This window comes from Camellia sinensis, chromosome 12 (assembly GCF_055761805.1).
Source record: "Camellia sinensis isolate YWXY chromosome 12, ASM5576180v1, whole genome shotgun sequence".
Lineage (NCBI taxonomy): Eukaryota > Viridiplantae > Streptophyta > Magnoliopsida > Ericales > Theaceae > Camellia > Camellia sinensis.
The window spans coordinates 79,507,680-79,532,759 of NC_138972.1; the positions used below are offsets into that span (position 1 = coordinate 79,507,680).

The window sequence follows — 25,080 nt, forward strand, 5'->3', positions numbered from 1 at the left end:
TATATGAAGAACCATTGGCAATAATTAAACAAGTTCTGAATCAAATCATGAATTACAATCTAAAACTTTTCTATAAATACAGCCTGAAGTCTGTATAAATAAAAGTTACAACTGACGATTTAAATTTCCAAAATTGACTAAAATCAATGTTGCATAATATACGGATTCAGCATTGACGGTCACCGACTAACTCAAGGGTATAAAGCAAGCATCTTCATGCCTCAACTTACAGTAGGTGGTTGCAATTCAGATATGAGCGACGGTTTCCCTTCCACATGATGATGATGTTTCTTGTATTTCTATCATATAAGTAGTGATTATGTCAATGTCCTTAACCAACCAAGTAATCTAAGAAGAGCAGCATCCAATATCGGGGAATTCTTCTCAAGTCCTGAGGACAAAAGAAAGGAAAATGAAAAATCCCTAATCAAATGAAAGAAGCTATTCAAAGTTGAAGCAAAAATAAACAATGTGGTGATTCAACTTTGTTTTATCACTACTCAATTTTGTGGGAATCTATAAACAGCTGTGATCAAAGAAGTTGAATTTTTTTTGCTCTTTCAAGTACAGTAATAGAGAATTACAATTTTGTCAACCAGGACAGCTCCGCCAATCATAGGCAAAGTGCAGCCATTACCCAAAATTTCTGGTTCTAGAATAACTAAACTGTATAAGAGTATCAGACTTTATTTTCAGCCAATGGCAAACATTCTGTTCAAATGAAGGCATCTAAAATCTGCTTACCAATGTCAGCAGCTACACGATGTGCACACATCACTCCAGAGAAGGCAACGGCAATAACACCTTGTCCTGGGAAGCAACTATCTCCCACACAGTACAGACCATCTATAGCCTGCAAGTTCCAAAATAATGTGGTAATTAATTGAAAGACCTGATGCAAATAAAAATATCTATATGTACGAGCAAGAAAAAATCTTCTCGTATAATCCTGTTGATCAAATCTGCGCTCCTCCAAACGTCGTCGCTTTACTCCCTGAAAACACAAACATGAGCTAGCCGGCGGGTGTGTGCCGGATACCTCTCCGATGCCTAAGTTAGCAAAATAGACAAATAGGCAAAAAGCTCTGTGTATTTGAGAATTAAAGTTGTGTTACCTCTCCATAGGTATTGTTATGAGCTTTAATAGGTTCCGTGTGGCATAATCCTAGTAGGACTCTTATTCCTCCATGCAGAGTCCTCCTAGGAATCACACTCCTGAAAGATATTGCTTATCCTTCAACACCCCCCTCACTGCTTAAGCCATGTGAGATGGTTTTACCCCGGTTGGATGACAGTACGACCGAGCTAACCCAGCTCAGATCTTCTCTTCAGTGCCTGTATCCTGGTTAGGCATACTCCAACCGGGCTGTTAACTTAAGACCGAGCTAATCAAGCTTGGTGCTCCAATGCGCAACGCCAAGCTAGCTCGGCTCTCGTTCAGTTGTACCTCGGTTGCCTGTTGAAAACCAGGCTAATCTACGGCAAGCTACGACCGTGCTAACCAGAGCGAGGTCCATCGTGAGAAGCCATCATACCTCGGCTCCAAACGCTAAGACCGAGCTAACTCCACTCCAACCGTGGTGATTGTCATTTCATTTGGACCGTGCTAACACTACGGTCCACTTGCCAAGCCCTTTTCTACCGTGGCCCATAAAACGGCCCATTACTCAGCTCGGCCCAATTTACTTATAAATTACCCTCTCAATTGCCCCTTAATTCCATCTGCGCAACATGATTGGGATTACTCTTCTTCCTGCCGAGCTAAAAAGTGGTCTTCAACCGGGCTAAATTCACATCGAGCTACTAATCTGTCCGGTCAAAACGTCTTTTCAGCCGCTGTAATTGAATCGCTTCCCATTCCGTGGACACGTGGCGAACGTTCATTGGCCCAGTGAAACTGTCACGCCGTCTTCGTACTCCGAGAAATTTGAACAGTCTCGCCTTTTTTATTACTCTTCACAAAAACCCTACTCTTCAAACGTAACACTATTCACCTTTTTCTCTTTCTACTTTTTGAAATTTCTTCAATACTGCATCTGCAAAAGCTCGTGTTTTGCTCCTGGTGCCATTTCCATCTCCAGTTCCTCCATTCTTGACTGGTATGTTTACTCAAATCTGTTTCCTTTTTGTTGATTTTGCACCTGTTTTGCAATGCATAGCATGTTCATTCGTATGTTTTTCAAAATATATACCATGTTTGCTTCCATTTTTCTGTGAAAAACCATGTAATAGAACCACTTGTACTTACGAATAATCTGAAGAACGATGTATTTGATCCAAAATCACACTCCAACCGAACTAGGAAGTTGTTTGTATTAGGTGCGAACCTAGCCAAACTAAACAACCGAACTAACACTTCATGTCATACTTGTAGTTTCAATAAGTCTAAATACCTTGTGCTTTACTGGCCGAGCTAGCGAACTGCCTTAGGTTCGCGCAGTACTGTGCTAGAAAGCCTCAATCGCCAACCGAGCTATAACTTGGGCTAAACCAGCTCCCTTAGTCAAAACCGAACTAAGAATGCTACTCCAATAGCTTCAACCGGGCTAAAGTCCCTCGCTCAAACCGAGCTAAGAACGATAGTACCCCACGTAGCCGAGCTAGGACTTCATTTATCTTTCCTTTGTTTCTTTTAGCACGGTCCAACCATCTGTGCTTAACACCTTTCTTTTTTACTTTGCAGACTTAGGTTGGCCAGGCACTCCTTTGAACGCTCAATCGAGCTACTCAGCGTCATTTCTCGACCGAGCTAATATTTGAGCTAATTTATTCATAATTTAATAGCTAATGGGTAAATATAGGTTTTTAGTAAACTCACCAGGGGCCATGGCCGAGTTCCGAAGGGACTACCATATCCCTGATGATGTCTATCTTACCTTGACCAACCTAGATACCATACCCTGGGGAAACCCTGGCTTCGTTCCCTTCACCCTTCTTTCCATTGTAGAAACCGGACTGTGATTCCCTGTACAGCCCCTTCTCTGTGAATTTCTCAGACAAACAAACCTTTGCCCTACCTAGCTTTCCACCAATTCTTACCGCATAATAAATGGTATCGCCGAGCTAAACCGCCGGGCTAGCCTTAATCTCGGTTTAGTCGAGCTTTTCCACTAATATTCCATAGGATCGGCTGAAGATGGCTGGGTTTACTATTTAAGAATAAGGCGCCGGCGCGAAAAGATAATAAAGAATACCCCAGATAAGGATGTAAACGATGATGATTTTTTTCTGGGTTTCTAGGAACTTCGAAGACCAAGAAGCCCAGATCCCGGGCGACCAGATAAAATGGAATTAAGGAATCGCCGGTATAATTACCTCGACTTAGTTTGCTGTATTCTTTTACCTCGGTTTCCTTATCTTGGACCATGCTAACTGTTTGTCTCTTTACTTCATGCAGATTTGAACTTTCTCAAGTCCCAGTACAGCTACCCCAACTTGAATGCACTTCGCGCCACTCTGCGATATTTCAACAGAAGTTGAGCCGAGCTACTGAGTTTTGAATCGACATACAGATATAGCAGCCGTAGGAAGACTAGGGTGACCGATTTCCTCCTTGAGCCTTCACCAGAGCCAGACCCAACCTTGCCTCAAATCAATTTGATCTCGTTGACAGCGGAGCAAGAGATGCCAAGAAAAGAGCAGTAAGGGCCCTCATAACCAAAACAAACCAGGCCGAGGTACCACCAGCCAGCCAAACTCAAGAGGCCGTGGTAGCCCTCCCAACCCATCAGCCTTCATCATCTCGGGCAAGCAAGCATGCTCGGACTTCCACAACCGAACCATGCCTTGTCGACGAGGATGAAACCGTGGTTCCTCAAGCCTCTTCACCAAGTCCTCCACCTGAGCGCTTTGACCGAGCTAGTTCTTCTAAGTGGGTGCCAAAGGTCACCTTCAAGAACCGCGCTATCACTGACTCTGATTCAGTGGTCGCGGAAAAAGATCATTTGTTGGCCTTCAATTTGGCCAAGAGCGTCTGCCTTCTAGCTGACATGGATCATCATGACCACCTTACTGAGCTGAAGGCCATTCGCTCGGCTTCAAAGTCAATGGTGTTGGTAAGTTCTCTTTTTCATTCTCCAAATTTTAACATCTTTTAGCTCGGTTCCTACTTAATACTGCCTCCCTCCCCTCGCAGGCCTTACAGAAGAACCACATTGCTCACAAACGCGTGCTGGAACTTCGAAAAACTACAAGGCAGGCCATGGCAGAGGCCAATGAAAAAACGGCCGAACTAAAAGAATCTTAGCAAAAGATGGCTGAGCTACAGGCTGAAGTAGCCCGGCTCACTGGCCTAGTCAATTCAACCGAAGCTGATAAGAAGAAGGCTGCGGCCATGGTGAAAGATAAATACTTGCGCGAGCTGGCCAAGCTCAAGGGAAAAAAGAACGCTGAGATAACCGAGCTAGAGAAGAAGGTTGAGGACGCAGAAGAGTGCGGTTACAAGGAGGGGGAGGCCACTTACATCAAGTAATGTGAAGCTGCAAAAGATCTTTTCTTCAAGTGTGGATGGACGGCGGCTGTGGCGCAGCTCGGTCATAGCCCAGAGACCGAGGTCTTCAACCCTCCTCTGTATTTCATACCGAGCTCTATGACGGAGTACGCTGTCGCCATTCAGCAAAAATTTCTGCAAGAGGAGGACAAAGATGCTGCTCTAGAAGACAACACCCAGTCCGATCGCCAGTTTGTCTCCCCAACTCCAGTTGTCTCCATCCTCCCTTTGCCTATAGTGTCTGATGCGGTGCCTCCAACAGAGCTGAACCAAGAGGTGCTTGCAACAACCGAGCTACCTCTGGGTGAAGACCAGGTTGTTTTGGATGCCGACCTAGACGATCTTTTCTCCTGATTTTTCTTTTTTGTCTAGCAAAAGAATTTGTAACCGGGCTAAGGCCCCATCTTTTGTACTTTGGCTTTGCATTATCAATGAAATCATCTTTTGTTTTCCTCAACTGTCTGTTCGGTTTACTTCTATGAAATAATCTGAATGAAGTAAATTCTCTGGCTGAGATATTTATCCCGATCTTAACTTTGCAATCTAACTAGCCATACCTGCCAACCTCTTCAGCCTAGATCCTTATCTCGGCTGAAGAACAATAAGTGTTGGTTTTTCCAGCCAACTTCTGTAGCCTAGATCCTTATCTCGGCTGAAGAACAATAAGTGTTGGTTTTTCAAGCCAACCTCTTCAGCCTAGATCCTTATCTCGGCTGAAGAACAATAAGTGTTGGTTTTTCCAGCCAACCTCTTCAACTTAGATCTTTATCTCGGCGGAAGAACAATAAGTGTTGGTTTTTCCAGCCAACCTCTTCAGCCTAGATCCTTAACTTGGTTGAAGAACAATAAGTGTTGGTTTTTCCAACCAACCTCTTCAGCCTAGATCCTAATCTTAGCTGAAGAGAGCTCAAAGTTGGTTTTTCCTGCCAACCCTAAGTGAAGTGTTTGGTTATTCCTGCCAAACGCCCTGCAGCCTGGGTTCTTATCCTGGGCTTAGGAGGGGTGTTGGTTATTTCAGCCAACTTCTAAGTTGGTTATTCCTGCCAACCTAGAGTAAAGTGTTTGGTTATTCCTGCCAAACGTCCTGCAGCCTGGATCCTTATCCTGGGCTTAGGAGGGGTGTTGGTTATTCCAGCCAACTTCTAAGTTGGTTATTCCTGCCAACCTAGAGTAAAGTGTTTGGTTATCCCGACCAAACGTCCTGCAACCTAGATCCTTATCCTGGGCTTAGGAGAAGTGTTTGTTGGTTTTTCCAGCCAATCTTTTCAGCCCAGATCCTAATCCTAGTTGAAGAGAGCGCAAAGTTGGTTATTCCGGCCAACTCTGCTTTTGTTGCCCCTAGCTCACTAAAACAACTTTTACAGAATAAAACAATTATGCTGAAAAGAAAACTACTTGTTTTATTGAGGAAAAGAAAAATGACAAGTATGTCTAAAGAGAAAGCTAAAAATAAAATAGTTTGAGATTGGCAGTGTTCCATGGCCTGGAAATGGCTTTGCTGTCCTCGTCTTCCAAGTGGTATGCCCATTTTCCTGCTAACCCAACCACTTTGTAAGGTCCTTCCTAATTGGGCCCTAATTTGCCGTCTCCGGGTACCAGGGTGTTTCCTATTACTTTGCGTAGTACCCAATCTCCAACCTTGAATTGCCTTGAATGTACTGTCTTGTTATACTTTCTGGACAACTCTTGCTGGTATGAGGCAATGTGAACCAGTGCTATTTCTTTTCTTTCTTCCGCAAGGTCGAGTTCCAAGGCTATGGCTTCCCCATTTAAGTCTGGATCAAAATTCTCGCTTCTCATTGTGGGGAGGCCGACTTCTAGTGGGATTACTGCCACCATGCCATAGGCTAAAGAGAATGGCGTTTCTCCGGTTGATCGCCGAGGTGTGGTACGGTAAGCCCATAAAACATGAGGAAGTTCTTCAGCCCACTTGCCTTTTGCTTTCTTTAACATTTTCTTCAATCCATCTAAGACGACCTTGTTTGATGCTTTCGCCTGGCCATTTACTTGGGAGTATGCCGGTGTAGAGTTGTAGAATTCTATCTTGTACTCCTCACAAAAACCTCTGAAAATTTTGCCGTCAAACTGAGTGCTGTTGTCTGATATTAGCGCCTTGGGTATGCCGAACCGAGTGATAATATTTTGTCATACGAACTTCTTCACATCTTTCTCCTTTATTAATGCTAATGCTTCTGCTTCCACCCACTTTGTGAAGTAGTCTGTTGTTGCAAGGAAGAACTTTCTGTTGCCGGGTGCTGTCGGAAGTGGTCCTACTATGTCCAAGCCCCACATTGCGAAGGGCCATGGGCTAGTTAGTGGTAGAAGCTCACTGGCTGGTTGATGTATTTGGTGTGCGAACTTTTGACATTTCTCGCATTTCTTGACATACTTCTCTGAATCTGCTTGCATATAAGGCCACCAATATCCCTGCGAAATCGCTCTGTAAGCCAATGATCTCCCCCCTTGGTGGCTTCCGCATACGCCTTCGTGTATCTCGAACAAGAATGCCTCAACCTTGTTGGGATGGACGCATTTCAAGTAAGGTCATGTGAAGGATTTTTTGTACAAGGCCATTGATGGGGAGAGCCAAAATCGTTGCGACTTTGCTCTAATCTTGTTGGCCTCTTTCTTTTCTTTGGGTAAGATGTCGTCTTTTAAGAACATTATAATGGGATCCATCCATGAAGGTCCTAATTTGGTGTAACATACCTCTTCTACTTCGGGTTCTTCAATGCTTGGTCTTGGTAGGTAGTCAATTAGAAATAGATGTGGGATGGATGTATCTGCCATCGAAGCAAAACCTGCTAGTTTGTCTGCTTTGCTGTTTTCTTCTTTGCCAATCTGCTCCATTCGCACTACATCGAACTTCATGATCTCTTTCTTGACTAACTCTTGGTACTTAGCCATCCTTTCATCCTTTGCTTCCTAGTCGCCTGAAATTTGGATTACCACTAGCTGTGAGTCACTGTAGACCATTAGCTCGGTAACCTTCATGTAGAGTGTTGATTTTAGTCCTGCCAGAAGCGCTTCATACTCCGTTTCGTTGTTTGATACTGGGAAGCCGAGGTTGACTGCCTGTTCCACTACTAGGCCATCTGGTGAGATGAGGACTATGTCGAGTCCTGCACCGTGCCTATTGGACGCTTCATCCACAAAGAGCTTCCACATCTCTCCAACGAACAACTTCCAGCAAGTAGAGGGATCGGATGATGCCTTGGGGTCGTGAGTGGTGCTGGTGTTTTCTTCCAAGTCCACGTTTACTGTTTGCCTCTCATTATCTGATTGTGCCAAGTTTTTGTTTGCTGATGAGTCTTCGCCTGGTGTAGCATGGTTCGCCTTTTCCAGCTTGTCATTACTCTGATCTGTTTTAGGGTGTGGCTGGGCATCTCGATTCAGGGGTTGCGCACCTCCTGCGGCGCTTTCCATCCCCATTTTGGTGGCACCAGTCAAGTCAACTGGGCAGATGTGAAGGCTTTCTGGGGTGAATTCTGCCACAAAGTCTGCCAATACTTGGACTTTTATTGCGGTTCTAGGTTGAAACTTGATATCGTACTGTCCCAATTCCACCGCCCACTTCAAGATTCGCCCAGAAAAGTTCGCCCTCTCAAACAAAGCTTTTAATGGGAAGGCTATGAGGACAATTATGGTGTGGGTATGAAAGTAATGTGACAACTTCTTTGATGCCATCATCCAGGCTAAGGCCAGTTTTTCTAATGGTAAGTACCTGGTTTCTGCGCCCAGTAATGTCTTGTTGACATAAAAGATGGGCAGGTGTTGGATTCCCTCTACTCTGACCAATACCGCACTAACTGCGTGTTGTGAAACTCTCAGGTACAAAAAGAGTTCTTCTCCAGGTATTGGGGTTACTAGCAACCAAGGTTTTAAAAAGCGGCCGCAACCGTTACGTAACGGTTTTGGCGGTTACTGCCACCCGTTACGGCCGCTTTTGCTGTGTGATTGAGATTCACAGGTGTGTCGGCCGTAGCGACTGCCGTAGCGGTCGTAACAGTGCCGTAACAGCCGTAACGGCCTGTTATGCACCGTTACGTAACGGTTCCAAACTGTTTCTTTCGAAAAAACACCAAAAAAAAAAAAGCTGAAAATGGGAGAAGAGGGATAGAGAGAAGAGGGAAGATGAAGAGAGAAAATGGAGGAGCAAGAGATAGAAAGAGAGAAGAGGGAAGATAAAGAACATGTTATTGACTTGTTGAAGCTGTAAGACCTATGCTATTCTATTCAGCTGCTATCACTCAACCATTTTGTTTATGTGTGTCTATATATATATTGTTTGAAAATAATAACAATAATAATAATAATAATAATAATAATAATAATAATAATAATAATAATAATAATAATAATAATAAGTGTGGTCATTATCTATTTGGATTGGTTAAAATATGTATATATATATTTAGGCTCTTATTTATTCTCTTACTTTTATCATTGTTTATCTCATATATAACAGTTAGTGATTGATTTTTTGTATAATATAAAGTCATTAATTATCAAAATAAAATGTAAAAAACTCAATTTATAGTGATTTAAAAATATGAAATATATTGGATCATACTTAAAAATTTACAAAAATTGATAAATATTCATTTTTAACCCAATAAATCTAATCATGGAAAAAAAATATGCATATCGGTAAGTTTTTTTCAAATTGTGCAAAAAATAAAAAAATTCACGGTTCCGGTTACCGCAACCGTTACGCTACGGCCTTTACACCCCGCAACCGCAACCGCGTCACCGCCACCGTTACGGCGACCGCAACCGCTTTTCAGAACCTTGCTAGCAACGGTGGAGAAGACATGTATTCTTTCAAACTTTCTAGGGCGCGGTCGCATTCTTCATCCCACTCAAATTTGGCCTTTAATGCTTGAAAAAATGGTCGACATCTGTCTGACGACCGACTTATGAACTGGTTGAGCGCGGCTGCCATGCCGGTGAGATACTGTACTTCTTTCACTGAGTTGGGCCTCTCTAGATCCTGAATTGCTTTGATCTGAGAGGGGTCTGCCTCAATACCACAGTTCGTCACCAGGAAGCCTAGGAACTTGCCTGATCCTACGCCGAACGTACACTTGGAAGCATTAAGGCGCAACTTGTTTTTCTTTAGGATCTGGAACATTTCACCTAGGTCCCTGAAATGGTCCTTTTCATCCTTGCTCTTGACCACTATGTCATCTATGTAAGCCTCCATTGTTCTGCCTAACAATGGCTCAAACATCTTGATGACCATCCGTTGGAATGTTGCCCCTGCGTTCTTTAGGCCAAAGGGCATGACCTTGTAGCAATACAGACCTCTTGGCGTTGTAAAAGATGTAACCTCCTGGTCTCGTTCATACATAGCGATCTGATGATAACCTCTGTATGCATCAAGAAAGCTAAGTCGGTTGTGTCTTTTGGGCACGCCTTGTTGACTGTTTTGTAGTCCACGCAGACATGCCATTTTCCATTCTTCTTTGGCACCACTATTGTATTGGATATCCACTTGGGATAGTGCACTTCTCTGATAGCTCCTGCCTCTAGAAGGTTTCGCACTTCTTCTGCCACTATCTCGGCGTGGTGGAGTGCTGATCTGCGTGTGCGCTGTATGATTGGTCTTCTATGAAGCACGGATACTCTGAAATAGGTCACGTATGCGTATCGGATACGTATCAGATACGGATACGCGCCCGATACGCGAGGATACGTATCAGATACGGGAAATGGAGTATCCGTTTTTTTTTTTAATTTTTGAATTTCGGATACGTCTCGAATACGCGAGGATACGGAATGGATACGGTATGGATACGGCGGGGGCAAAAAAATAATTTAAAAAACTTAAAATGGGGTGAAATTGTAAAATATGAAAATAAGATGAAATTAAATACAAAAAAATGAAAAATAACAAACCAAACTCTGTTTTACCTACGAATTCGACGCAGCCGTGAAGGAGGAGGAGAAGCAGCTCGCCGATCGTCCGTGAAGGAGGAGGAGAAGCAGCTCGCCGATCGTCTGGAACAGCTCGCCGATCGTCGCGAACAGCTCGCCGATCGATCTCATCTTGATCAGGTTCGTCCCTCTCTCTCTCCCTTTCGCTCCCTCTGTCTGTGACGAACTCTCTCTCTCTCTCCCTCTCTCTCTCTCTCTCTCTCTCTCTCCCTCTCGATCTCGCTCTCGCTCGATCTGTCTGTCTCGACTCGAGGTCTCGTCTCTGGTTCGAGATGTCGATCTGGACTATAGACTTGGTCTTGGATGTTTATTTATTTATTTATTTTTTTATATGTAGACTCTGCAAATCGTAAAAAAAAATAATAATAAAAAAAAAACTTATATATTCGGTTTATTGAATAAAACAAACAAACAAATAAATAAATAAAATAAGGTAAAAAAAATTTAGTAATAAATAAATAAATAAATAAACTTATTAAAAATAAAATTTGTCAACTTAGAAAATTATAAACTTTGTAAACTTATTAATAAATCAAATAAGATAAAAAAAAATTATTAATAAATAAATAAATAAATTTATTGATAAATAAATAAACTTTGTAAAATTTTTCCCCCTTAATTTGGGATTGAATTGCATTATGGTTGTTATGGGTGATGCTATATTGTTAAAATTGTTGAAATTTAATTGAATCAATGAATTTTTTGTTATGGATGAGGATAATGCATTATGGTTGTTATGGGTGATGCTACATTAATGTTTTTTTTTATTTGTTTACCATAAATTTTAGGAAATGAGTTCAGGTACGGGAAGTTTAGGTTCAACAAGTGGTACACCAATGGAAGAAGATGATCATGCTCCTCTTTGGTGTTATGTTACAAAACTAGAAAAATTGGGAGGAGGTGGTAATACTAGGTTTAAATGCAATTACTGTCAACAAGAGTACAGGGGGTCATACTTTAGGGTCAAGGCACATTTGTTAAAACTTTCTGGCAATGGGCTTAGAGTGTGCCCCAAAGTGACTCCACAACACCTTGCTGAAATGCAAAAGAAAATTGAAGAAGCTGAGAAGAGGTTAAAGATGGCTATGCCTAAAAAAGTTCCTTTACCACCTTCCACCCAATCTACTTCAACAAGTTCAGGGGCTTTAGATATTAGCGGATTTAGGATGGAGGGGTATGAGCCAAGAAAAAGAAAAGCTACTGGAACTTCTGCTCTAGAAAAGGCATTCAACCCAGTTATTCGTGAACAACTACATTCTGAGATTGCTCGCATGTTTTATTCAGCGGGGTTACCTTTTCATTTATCAAGGAACCCATATTATGTTAGTGCATTTCAATTTGCTGCCAACAATCCAATTCCTGGTTATGTACCACCCGGTTATAACTTGTTGAGGACTACATTGCTTCAAAAGGAAAGGGCTAATGTAGAGAGGTTGTTGGAGCCAACTAGAGCATCATGGAAGGAAAAAGGGTTGAGTATTGTTTCAGATGGATGGACTGATTCTCAAAGAAGGCCCCTTATTAATTTTATGGGAGCATCAGAAGCTGGGGCAGTGTTCTTGAAAGCTGTTAATTGTGAAGGCGAGCATAAAGACAAGTTTTTTATTTCCAACTTAATTAGTCAAGCAATTGAAGAAGTTGGACATCAGAATGTCATTCAAGTCATTACAGATAATGCTCCCGTGTGTAGTGCAGCTGGTTTACTCATTGAAAATAAGTACCCGAATATCTTTTGGACACCATGTGTAGTTCACACATTGAATCTTGCTCTTAAGAACATTTGTGCTCCAAAGGAAACAGGGGGTACTACTTTTGCTTATGATGAATGTCACTGGATCACACTTTGTGTTGATGATGTGATGTTTATCAAAAACTTCATCATGAACCATTCCATGTGGCTAGCTATTTTCAATGAATTTGTACCCTTGAAGTTGCTTGCTGTTGCAGATACACGTTTCGCATCTGCCATTATCATGCTCAAAAGGTTTAAACTTATAAAGCGTGGCCTCCAATCAATGGTTATTAGTGACCAGTGGGTTTCTTACAAAGAAGACGATGTTGGAAAAGCCGCATCTGTAAAGGAAAAATTATTGAATGATGTGTGGTGGGATAAGATTGATTATATTTTGACTTTTACATCGCCTATCTATGAGATGCTTAGGTTTTGTGACACTGACAAACCATGCCTTCACTTAGTCTATGAAATGTGGGACACCATGATTGAAAAGGTGAAGGCAAGCATCTTTAGGTATGAAGGGAAGCTAGATCATGAGGAATCAATCTTTTATTCCGTTGTGCACAATATACTAGTTGAGAGGTGGTCCAAAAGTAACACTCCTCTTCATTGCCTTGCACATTCTTTGAATCCAAGGTAATAGCTTAATTCATACTCTTACTAATTACATTTCTTTGTTGACATTTGTCTTTTAATATGAATAACATAATTTAATTTTAAAACTTTCTAATGTTGTAATCTAGGTATTATAGTTCAACGTGGCTTGATGAAAATCCCAATCGTGTCCCTCCTCATAGGGATGAAGAAATTTCAAGTATGAGAAACAAGTGCTTCAAGAAATACTTTCCAAATTTAGAGGAGAGACGGGTTGTAAATGTGGAATATGCCAAGTTTTCAGGAGGTTTGGATATGTTTGGAGATTTTGACTCAAAGATTGATAGAGGAGTATTGGATCCACTTATTTGGTGGTTTACACATAGGTCTCCTGCTCCTATGCTTCAATCTTTAGCATTAAAATTGCTTGGCCAGCCATGTTCCTCATCATGCTGTGAAAGGAATTGGAGCACCTACTCCTTTATTCACTCCATGAAAAGAAACAAAATGACACCACAACGTGCTGAAGATTTGGTTTTTGTGCACAACAATCTTCGTCTCCTATCAAGGAGAAGTCAACAGTACATTGAAGGAGAATCTAAGTTATGGGATGTTGGTGGAGATGCTTTTGATTCATTGGAGGGTGCATGCTTACTTGAAATTGCAAGCCTTTCTCTTGATGAACCAGATATGGAAGCTGTGATATTCACTGATGAAGGGGAACAAGTTGAACCTATTGATGTTGAAGACTCTTAGTTCATAGGAATCTCTCTTTTTTTACCAAGTTGTCTTTTGTTTTAAGTTTTATTTTTATGTATGCTACATTACCAAAAATTGTTGAAGTTTTATTTTATGTATGTTACATTACTAAAAATTGTTGAAGTTTTATTTTTGTGTATGTTACATTACTAAAAATTGTGAAAAAAAATATTTTTTTTGAACGTATCCCCGCCGTATCCGTATCCTACTTTTTTGAATTTTTCCGTATCGCCGTATCCGTATCGTATCGTACCCGTATCCCGTATCCGTATCCGTGCTTCCTAGTTGGTCTTGCAGTTTGGTGGACATTCAATTGGTGACAGATGAAGTTTGGGTCAATGCCAGGCATGAGGTCAAGAATTCCATAACCTCTATTCTCTCGGTGCTGGACATAGATAAGTCAAGCAAAAAGAACTTTTTCGGGTCCTTTTCATCTATTCTTACCTGTACCAAGTCTTCCACTGCCTTCTGTTCAACGGCTTTGTCAACATCTGCAAACAATTTATTGCTCTCAGGTTCTTCCACCATTTGAACAAACCCTTTGGCAGCTCAGCTGCCATTTACTGTGACGAAGCATTGCTTGGACATAATTTGGTCTCGAAAGACCTTTTCAATTACTCCGGCTTCGTTGGGGAACCGCATTACTTGATGGTAGGTTGACGCTACCGATCGCATGGTATGCAGCCATGTCCTTCCCAAGATTATGTTGTAAGTGGAAGGGACTTTCAATACCCAGAATTCCACTTGTTTCGTCATGCTTCCTGCTCTGACTAGGAGGATTATTTTGCCAACTGGCCACTCTAGCATTGAGTTGAATCCAATCAGGGGAGATACAGCAGGTGCCAAGTCTTTGTCCTCCAGTTTCAACTGTTTGAAGGTTTTGTAGTACATTATCTCACATGAGCTCCCTTGGTCAATCAAAATTCGCTTGACGTCGTAATCCTTAACGCGGAAGAGTGACGACCAATGCATCATTGTGAGGGCAATATATCCTTGCCAAGTCTCTGTCTGAAAAAGACATGACGTTCGTGGCCTCTATTCTTCCCTTTTTAATGGTAGGTTGTGCACTTAATACCTCCTTTAAGTGTTTAGCCTTCTTGATCATTCCCCTGAGCTCACATACTCGCTCAGGTTCGAATACCCCATGTATTACGTTTATCACACCTTGAGGTGGGGCGTCGATCGACGTTCCGTCTGGGTGATCGTGGTTTTGGGGGGTTGGCTGTGTCCTTCCCTCAATGTACTGGTCCAGATGCCCAGCTGCCACTAACTCTTCCAGATGCTATCTCAACGGCGTGCAATTCTCAGTGCGGTGTCCTTTTTCCTTATGGAAGGTGCATTGGGATCTTTCGTCATAGTCCTTTTGTGCCTTTCCCAATTTAGCTGGCCATCTGACGAAAGGTTCATCGCGTATCTCACTAAGAATCCGATAGATCGGTTTTTTGAACACCGTGGTTATGGCAGTGCGGACTCTCAACCACCTTTTATCGTGGTCCTCTCCGTTGTCCCGCCTGCCTCGCCCGTTTCTGCTTGGACGTTCTACCAATTGACTTTTGCCGAAGTCTTTTTATCTGGTGTTGCGGTTGTACCAGACTTTGTTTTAGCACAGGCGCCATCCTCCTCCACCCGAATGTGCTGGTGTACCCTCTCCATTAAGGCTTCCATTGTGAGGGAGGCGTCATGGTAATTGAGTCCCTCAGCCTGTTTCCGACTGGAAGACCTCTTTTGTATTGCGCAATGGCGAGATTTGTGGGGCAATCTCCTATCTGGTTAAAGGTCTCCCAATAAGGACTGTTGTAGGATCTCAACGTCTCCTTGTCGTCCATGCCAATGGAGAGTAGCTGATCGATCTCTACTGGCGTCTTGGTGTTTGTTCTGAACCTTGTCACGAATGCCTCTGCCAATTGTGCCCAGGAGGCTATGCTGCCTTCTGGTAGGCTTTCGAACTAGGTTAAACCTAGGTCGCCAAGGTTGGATGGAAATAGGATGCACATCAAAGCCTCGTTTCGCCGGTATACTGCCATAACCTGGCGAAAATGGCTAAGGTGTGTGTAGAGGTCTGTCTTCTCCTCATACATGGTGAATTTGGGTTGAAGAAAGCCTGAAGGTAAGGGCGCATTCTCAATTACTAGAACGAACGGCGAGGTCTGCAGCCTTGCTAATGTTTTGTCTGTCGGTTCGTAAGCAAGACGCGGTATTGGCATTCCTACCTCGATGCTTCCATGCGTCCAAGGAGCCAACCGCTCAAGGGCTAAAACTCTGCGAGGGTCGCGTGCCCTGGTATCCTCATTCCGTCGTGCCCTTTCTTCAAGCACACTTCGTAAGTCGGACGATCTAGGCAACTCCGTTTGCCTGGATGATGTTTGGTGCGTACGTGAGGGCCGATAGGTGCTTCCTCAGTGTAAGACCTCAATGTTCTCGTTCTCTCAGACCTGGAGTAACGAGTCCTGGAAGTCCTTGATTGAGTGTCGCCTATTCTGAGGCTCTTACTCTCTGCTTGCGATGGCGTGGTATGCCTACCACTATCTTCTGAGTGGCGAGGAGGCATATTGCTTTTGCGCACTTCTCTTGTTGCCACCCCCTTTCCTTTTATCTGGCGCTTCATCAATTCCATGTCTGCCGCCATCTTCCTAATTAACTCTTCTTGCTTCTTTACCTGATCCTCCAAAACTTGAGGGTCGATCCTCCGCCTCTGCCAATCAGGACTTGATGAGCGACGGGGGCTGTTACCCCGCCTCCCTCTTGCATCCCTCCGGGGGTTCTGTCGCTGGGGCTCTAAATCTGCCATGGGAGGGATGAAAGGCAAACCTTCGCGCCTCCCACCTCCCTCTGGGGTTTGTCCGTCAATGGCGGACTGCAGCAAATCTTCATTGTGCGCCATTGCGTCTAATCTAGCAAAGAAAACTTTGATCAAGAGGTTTTGTTCTTTTTGTGATTCGCACAGACAGCGCCAATTGTACGAGCAAGAAATAATCTTCTCGTATAATCCTGTTGATCAAATCTGCGCTCCTCCAAATGTCGTCGCTTTACTCTCTGAAAACACAAACGTGAGCTAGCCGGCGGGTGTGTACCGGATGCCTCTCCAATGCCTAAGTCAGCAAAATAGACAAATAGGCAAAAAGCTCTGTGTATTCGAGAATCAAAGTTGTGTTGCCTCTCCATAGGTGATGTTATGACCTTTTATAGGTTCCGTGTGGCATAATCCTAGTAGGACTCTTATTCCTCCATCCAGAGTCCTCCTAGGAATCACACTCATGAAAGATAGTGCTTATCCTTTAACAACCCCCTCACTACTTAAACCAAGTGAGATAGTTTTACCCCAATTGGATGACAGTACGACCGAGCTAACCCAGCTCAGATCTTCCCTTCAGTGCCTGTATCCTGGTTAGGCATACTCCAACAGGGCTGTTAACTTAAGACCGAGCTAATCAAGCTTGGTGCTCCAATGCGCAATGCCAAGCTAGCTCGGCTCTCGTTCAGTTGTACCTCAGTTGCCTGTTGAAAACCGGGCTAATCTATGGCAAGCTACGACCGTGCTAACTAGAGCGAGGTCCACCGTGAGAAGCCATCATATATACCTCGGCTCCAAATGCTAAGACCGAGCTAACTCCACTCTGATCGTGGTGATTGTCATTCTATTTGGACCGTGCTAACACTACGGTTCACTTGCCAAGCCCTTTTCTACCGTGGCCCATAAAACAACCCATTACTCAGCTCGACTCAATTTACTTATAAATTACCCTCTCACTATCTACTAAACCATCCATGTGAATTTGTGATTCAACTCACAGTTGTGTTGAATGGCATCCCCAATAAGCCCTTTGGAGTGCCCTGTGGCATTGGTCCATAGGTACCATTAATACGAGCCAGGTACCTCCTGTGTGTCTTTGGTGTCCCTACCTGTCATGATCGACAATAGTAAGAAATGTTTGAACAAAATTATAAAACCCGTGACAATGCTGAAAATTTAGGCAGACTAATGCATTCAATGGCCAGTGACAACTACAAAAGGATCAAACTCCGTTTCACTTAGATCTGACCACCACTATGGTAGAAAACATCAACGTGATTAGTATACTGTGCTCATCAGAAGGGAATAAAACAAAAGAAAATTAGTAAAAAATCTCAAGGCAGACTGGTTCTGTGCACATGAAATTATCAATACTTACGCAAAGGCAAAAACCATTTTGATGAGACTTCATTTTTCAAGTTCTGCCACATTGTTGTTTTCCAAAAGCCCAAAAATAACAGCTCATTTACATTTTCATTGATGTAATGATTGATCAGTTAGTGGTAAATATGCAAATACCAAATCTTTATCCCCTTAATATAAAGGACCCACTCCCATGTAAACCTTCTTTTTCTCTCAAGTCCAAAAACTACACTTTCAAAGCTGTCCTCCATTTTTCAATTACCCTTCCATAGTCAAGATCATAAGCAATAAACTCTCCTACTCATCAAAAAAATAAAATAAATAAATAGGAAAGTAATTATCTCTCTCTTAGTACAGATTTGAATCAAATGTGACTACTGAATCAGAAAGAAAACTGGTGATTTCAATATATATGATTTGAAGGTCTCATCCTCTATTATTCTTTTTTTTTCTCTCCGAACTTTTACCTATCCAAACGTTGGAAGAGGAATATTGAAGGTAAAAGAATAATATGCAGTTAAAAAAAAAAAAAACTACTTGAAGAAAATTGGTGTAAAGGCATGAGTCTCTAATTTTATTTTTTAATCTTTTTTCTTTAGTTTGCGTATATTCCTTCAGTAATGTGTGTTTTTCTTGTACATCTTCCAATATGTCTTTTCCATTATCAGAAGATTTCACAAATTTTCCAGAATGTTCCTATAACAACCTCGACCTGTGATTAGCTTAAAACATATGATTATGAATGCCTAATAAGTAATCAAGATGAAATTCTGAATTAATTGCATATGTGTTGCATTAATTGTGTTTCTATCTGTTTATCGTAGAAATATCTGTTTGTGTTTCCACTTTGTTCTGCGAATTGAAGTCCTTATCGACATCCGATCATGAAATTGACTTGGTTTACGTGTTATTTGAGATTTTTAGGAAATTATGATAGGTTCAATTGAAATTCGATTTGGAACGAAATAATTAAAATAATTAATGCTCAATTGATTAAGTGGTAAGCTTAATTAATTAAATTTCCTAACCAAGCCTATATAAGGCTGTTTTGACTTTAGACTCTCAAAATTTCACCTACACTCATCTTCTTGACATTAAAAACGTAGAGAGAGAGAGAGAGAGAGAGAGAGAGGAGAAGATTGAGCTCACTCTAGGAGAATTGCTAGAGAGCTTAGAGGTTTTGGCTTGGAACTTCAAACAATTAACTATTTAGAATATAGTAGATCATCTAAGGTAAGAATTCAACCTTATAACTTTGGAATTGAGTCAGTTAGTACATGAATCCAAAGAATTAAGTTGTGTAATACTAGAATTGAGCTTAGAGAGATGAATATGGGAGTGTAGTATGCATGCATGTATATATCATGTCATTTTGAGGAAGTTTTCAAAGAATTCTCCCATGCATGTTATCATTTTACCTTAGTGTTCAGAATTCATCTTGTTTTATACCAATTGATTATGTTTTGGAAGCTTTAGAGCCAAATCATTTCATACATCTTATGTTTTCAACATTTCAAGTTTGAGTTTGAGCAATTCACATGTTTTTGAGGGCTCGATTTTGCAAAATTGTTTTCAATTCATGAAATTTTATGAGTTTATATATGTTTTCCCAACTTTGGGCTCAAAAGGATGTGTTTTGGATGGTTAAAGATGAGTTTTGAGCTTAGGAGAAAATATGGAAATCCCAGAATTCTGCTCCTTCGCTCGAGCGACGGATCCTGTGCTTGAGCAACCGCTCTGTGTTTTGCACCTCCGCTCGAGTGACCAAAAGTTGGCTCGAGCATAAAATGCATACTCCCAGAAGTTTACACATTTTGCAGACCGCTCGAGCGATAATAGTTGTGCTCGAGCGAAGACCTCAGTCTCACGCTTGAGCGACCGTTGAACGTGTATCGAGCGGAAAAATCAAGCAACCAGTATTTTTACAAAGTTTACAGACCGCTCGAGCGACCAGAATTGCACTCGAGCCACCTCTCACATTTTTTGAACATCCGCTTGAGCGAGGGAAGTTGCGCTCAAGCGAGGCCCCTATTTTCAGCATATTTGATTAAGTGTTTTCAAGTACATTTTAGCATCCTCATTGCATCCTAGGCATTCCTAGGCTAAGATTAAGACTTAATAATGAGGATAAAATTTAGAAACACACGAAGACGAAATGAAATAAGTTAAATACGATCTGAGCGTGTGTTTCAGTATGTGTATCAGTTATGTTTGTGTACGTCACGGGCCGTAAGCTGTTGATCTATTGGTTGCTATCAAGCTATTTGTGCAACTATCTGTGAGTAATAACTTAGTAAAGTTATATTTGCTATGAAATACTTTCTAAACATTATGATATGATATGAATTATTTCTAAATGTTACAAAAGGCTATTTTGTGATTCCATGAATGATGATCCATATCTTTGAAATGTATTTCTGGTATCCTTGGCAGAGGCCCTCGCCCAGGGAACATAATACTGTGGCTTATGGTCATGAGGCCCTCGCCCGGGGGAAACAACACCGAGGCCTAGGCGACATGGGGGAAATAATGCTGTGGCCCATGTATGAGATATGTTACCCAGTACCGGAGGTTCCATTATGGAACTTGCTATACTTGACCAAAGTGATATGTTAATGCTAATGGATGTACCACACATGATTTGAATACGAATATGAACATGACTCTGTTTTGATACGACTATGCTTATCTCTCTGATTGATATGATACAAAACTGGACATCATTCATTAAAATCTTCACTCTGTTATTATTCATTGAGCTTTCGCTCACTATATATGTTATGTATGTAGGTGACCAGGCGTGTGACTAGGCTCAGAGTTGATGACCTGGAGTCCCTGTTTTGTCAGCCAACCATTGTGCCTCTCAAGGAGGTTCTGGAAAGAGTTTAGTGGTTGGGTTTTGCAAACTTTTGTTGTTTTGTAAACAATTCTTTTTCCTTATTTTGTAAATGGATATGTGAATGACGTCATACGTGGGTTTATGTATATCAATTTTAAATGTTTTTATCTCATGTATGTTTACATAGCCCTATAGACCATGTATGTTTCTATATTTGCTTCCGCTAGCCCCTTTTAGTTTGTTATTCAGGTCAGAGGCCTTCGGTAATCTGAGGATTACTGGTTGATTACGACACTAAACCTAAAAGGGCGGGTTTGGGTCATGACAGTTCGTTGTCTCATACTTCATAAAAGCATAATAGCTGATACAATATAATCAATAGCAAGTAATAAATATTCCAAATACGCGTAATAATTTGTGCTTTATTAATATTTCCAATGTTTAATTCCGTTTTTTGGAAGGTTTCACATTTTTCTCTGAATGTCTAGTGCATCATAATTTTGTGCAGTAGTATTAGAGCTAATATCACATCATATCAGCAACATCAAGTAGTAGTATCTGGGACCACTGCTGCAGAGACGGGTACAATACAAATAGCTAAAAACATGCTATGGCACATCAAAGGGGTACCTAACTAAGCAATTAAGCAAAGAAAACACATTCTCAGATGAAGTATCAATTGACAGAACAAAGTGCTCTAGATTTTTCTAGTTATTACTCTTGACATGGCAACCATAAAAGCACCAATCAAAATTCAAAAGCAATAACGAAAGAAAAGTAGGAGGTTCAAGTGAATCCCAAGGACAGATAAAAAATAAAAGAAAAAAGGAGTAGAGAGAGAAAGAGGGGGCACAAAAATTTAATATACAAGCACCATAAAAAATATAGTTCAATAAAGGAAAGGCTAGCCATTTTAATAGCAAGAATCATATTTTCCCTCTTAGATTACTAAACTTCAGAAGGGAAATTTGATTATTTTGAAAAACTACATCACCTGATGGCCCAGTTTAAAATTTGTAACGTGAATTTTATCAATCACAAGGCTGAGAAAAATTTAGCCAAAATTGATAATTTGAAAGTGTTCTACAAATCAATTTCAAGTATTGAGTTTCTTCTCAGAAAACTTCATTGAACTTCAGCATCTAAATACCACTTCTATTGTGACTGAAGTCGAATTTCTAGTTTTAAGTGTCTCAACATTGTCCAAAATTACTGCTTGAAGGTTTACAAGTATGAGGGTGTACCTCCTTGAAAACAATAGAAGATTTAAGCCCTTGGAAATAGTTTATTTTACAATCTGCTAATAATTTTGTCAGCTACAAGCTCTTTCTTTGCGTCGTAGTTCCCTTGAGACAGCCCCTAGTACGATAAAAACAAGATATTTGTTTAGTCAAAACATTATGATATACATATTCCAACTGAAGTATTAAGAACGAGAAAGGGATATACAAAACAAAAAGTAGAATCAAGATCTTAAAATAAATTTACCTCCCAGTCTTCTATGGAAGAAGTTGTAAATATGTGAAGAATATGGCGCCCTTCTGGAGCCAATGATGAGTCAAGAATTGTTGGAATGCTCAAAAATATACTCCCATACGGCTTCTCCAAACTTGTCCAGTCATCCTAGATAATGATGGATAACAATAAAGTGAATGCATCGGGCAGTCATTCATCATTAAAATCCTTTGAATTACCAAGCAAATGAGTTTTCTGAAGAAACCAAGTACCTCAAGAACAAAATGATGGCAATTCGTATCAGGTGGCAAAACCTCAGCTTTGACCCCCATGTGAATCGAAAGAAAAGAGGGGGCCTTGACATACAGTTTTTGGAAATTTTGTTCTCCATTAGGAAGATCTTCTCTTTTTAAAAGGTTGCCTGTAATAAGAGAAATACAATTCAATCAGGTCTCCATTAGCGGGGGGAAAAAAATCACATAGAAAAGCAAAACTTTTTGGTCAAAATTGATCATATTGGATTGGCAAAGTCTCAGTAAGAACTAAACAAATGTATCCCATCTAGCATTTGATACTACGGTTTTGGCAAATAACTCTCTTCCATCCGACAGTCTCACCCCTACCTACAAATTGCAGACAAATAACATGAGAAACAAAATCACATTTTTCCATAGGCAGTAACCAGTACAGAAAATTTGGTATCACTTATTTCACATTAAGGACAAACTCACAGCCTTTCCTTGGTCAATTATAATACTTGTCACATTTGCCTTGTAAAGTATTTCGCTGCCCTGCTCAACCAAGCCTTTTGCTAATGATTTGGCAATTCCACCAACCCCATAAACAGGGTAGTTGATTCCCCCAAAATGCCTGTCACATAAAACCTAACGGAAACAATATATGAGGAAACAGGAAAATAACAAAGAAAGGGGCACTGAGAAGCTAATAGAAGACAGATTACCATGCTTGCATTGATCATTGGAGTCTGCAAAGCATTAACCGTACTCACTATAAAACACTGCAAACACAATGGATAAGTTCTTCCTTGTGAGATGAACAGGATATAACTTGGATCCCAAGGCTCATGAATAAGGAAAACCTTCAATATGATCAAAAGAATAATATCAGCCCACCTCAGCGTCTATGAAGGACAATAATTCAGGATCTTTTATGAATTTCCGAGCTATGTCTCCAGCATTTTGGGGCAAATAGTAGGCTGCAGAGAATACCAATAGCATGTGAGATAAGTTTAAAATCAGGATGCTACTGGGTAGTCATCAACACTTGGTGACTTATAGAGAAAATGAAAGAACAGAAAACAAATTGAAAGCAGTATGAACATCCAACATAGACTAGAAATTTGTGTCAATCATCGTCCACAGAGATGGCATAAAGAAGTTAGATCTAAAGCTCAATAATATGCACTTCTATCAAGTCAAACCAAGAATTTAACAAGAGCACAATTACAGTTACTTGTATCAGGTATTTGTTCCACAGCCACTAGATTTTACTAACCATGTAAGAGATGTGATAAAAAATAAAATAAAAAATAAAAGGAGTGCACATATTATTTTTGGTTTCATATAACATGCAGCTAAACTGTAAAATAATGGTAATACAATTATCTGCCATTCATAGTCTCCATTAAATCTGAAAATAATGAAGATGAGAATTTTGCTTGTTGCTGCTAAATAGCTTGATATACATTGTAGGGTCCATTTCCTAACAGCTTAGCCTTTTGGGAAAATTGATAACTTAACATGGTATAAGAGCTCTAGTTGAGAGAAGTCTTTGGATCAAGTCTTTCTGTTAGCATTTGGTATTATGTCCCTATTTGTTTGGTTCTCCTTTTGTTTGTCTCTCCACGTGCAAGACGGGATTGCACATGAGGGAGCGTGTTGGATAGACTTTTTTTTTTTGGGCCCATTTCCTAACGGCTTAGGCTTTTGGAAAAAATTGGTAACATAATAGTTGCAACAATACATTTTGCATATTAATGAATTTCTTGCAGAACTATAAATTCATGTAATTTGACAAGTTCCTCACTCCTTGTTCCAAGATTCTCCCTATACTGTAAAAAATATAAATACAAAATACATGCAACTTTGCTATTGAGTATTATTGCCTAAAAGATATTCCAATTGGAGCCTAAATACCCCGATCAACTCAAGAAACAGGAGAATGACTACTAGATATAACTATTATGGCACACCGAAAACAATGAACGAAGGTCTGCTAAACATATTGATGATTATTTTTCTTGTGTTTATTACATAATTGGGTGACATGGAAGGTTAATTATCCCTTTAGAATTTTTTGAACGTTGTCGAGAATTTAAAATTTTGTTTTCAAATGAAGTGTCCACACACATGCAAGCCCCCATGTCACTCATACCGGGTAGTTATAGGAATAAATCCTCGAGATTAAAGGTCTATAGGCTTGTTTTGAATGCGTACGTGTGTTTTTTAACACTTTTTAATGAAATAAAAGGAAGAAGAAAAAAATACACAAGTATAAACATTTACCAAGTGTCAAGCATTCAAGAGGCTTCTTAAAAAACTGCCCGAAAAGGTAGATTGGCTCCTCCAGTGACTTCAATTCCAGTGAGTTCAAGGCATTGAAGATCTATTGAATCCGTATACAAATTTTTAATGTAAGTTTGCATCACAAGTAGAGTTAAAACACCCAGAGTGAAGTTGCAGTCACCTCAGTTAAAACAGACCTTCCAACATTCACCGTAGAATTTCAGAATCCCTTCATTTTCATGGGGAAATTTGATGACAAGTTCTGCGATGAATTCACTGTATTCTCTGTGTACTCGGACAGAAAGATTCTTGGGTAGATGAAAATGAACAGTAGTAGGATCAGGTATCACCTGCATTTTACACCCAACTGCTGCCAACGCTTGGGTTATCAAATTTAGATTTCCCTGCCAAGATCATAGTTTTAGACGTCCACAGCCATTCCCACACTAAAGACACTTCGCTGTGTTTGGATCAGGATTTGGATAGAGATTTGTGGAGGAAACGGAAAAGATAAAGGACGTGGAGAAAAAAATTAGCTTATATTTCATTCACATTTCTCTCACTTACGCCTTTCCCTCCTCAAATCCCTAC

At 40.7% G+C, this 25,080-nt stretch overlaps 2 protein-coding genes across 2 annotated transcripts; one reads left to right on the forward strand and one right to left on the reverse strand.

Moving 5' to 3' along the window:
• LOC114260010 (prolycopene isomerase, chloroplastic-like) lies at positions 1-25,080 on the reverse strand. Its single transcript, XM_082899031.1, has 12 exons — positions 24,687-25,080; positions 24,490-24,589; positions 23,098-23,180; positions 22,926-22,982; positions 22,696-22,848; positions 22,513-22,587; positions 22,237-22,385; positions 21,998-22,132; positions 21,754-21,868; positions 17,307-17,417; positions 745-853; positions 1-391 (listed from the first exon to the last, which is right to left on the reverse strand). The coding sequence occupies exons 1-7, from the start codon at positions 24,843-24,845 to the stop codon at positions 22,374-22,376; spliced, it is 639 nt and encodes a 212-aa protein (XP_082755157.1). The 5' UTR covers positions 24,846-25,080; the 3' UTR covers positions 1-391; positions 745-853; positions 17,307-17,417; positions 21,754-21,868; positions 21,998-22,132; positions 22,237-22,373.
• Positions 5,979-13,514, forward strand: LOC114286454 (uncharacterized). Its single transcript, XM_082898028.1, has 4 exons — positions 5,979-6,007; positions 10,423-10,549; positions 11,218-12,800; positions 12,908-13,514. The coding sequence occupies exons 1-4, from the start codon at positions 5,979-5,981 to the stop codon at positions 13,512-13,514; spliced, it is 2,346 nt and encodes a 781-aa protein (XP_082754154.1).

Bases quoted from the DNA above. Each gene is read 5' to 3' on its own strand.
- LOC114286454 (XM_082898028.1), top strand. From the start codon at position 5,979: ATGGCTTTGCTGTCCTCGTCTTCCAAGTG. The intron at 10,550-11,217 runs GTTCGTCCCTCT...CATAAATTTTAG, and splicing joins ATCGATCTCATCTTGATCAG to GAAATGAGTTCAGGTACGGG. The intron at 12,801-12,907 runs GTAATAGCTTAA...GTTGTAATCTAG, and splicing joins GCACATTCTTTGAATCCAAG to GTATTATAGTTCAACGTGGC.
- LOC114260010 (XM_082899031.1), bottom strand. From the start codon at position 24,845: ATGCAGGTGATACCTGATCCTACTACTGTTCATTTTCATCTACCCAAG. The intron at 24,590-24,686 runs GTCTGTTTTAAC...CGGATTCAATAG, and splicing joins TCTACGGTGAATGTTGGAAG to ATCTTCAATGCCTTGAACTC. The intron at 23,181-24,489 runs GTAAATGTTTAT...TATTCTCTGCAG, and splicing joins TCTTGAATGCTTGACACTTG to CCTACTATTTGCCCCAAAAT.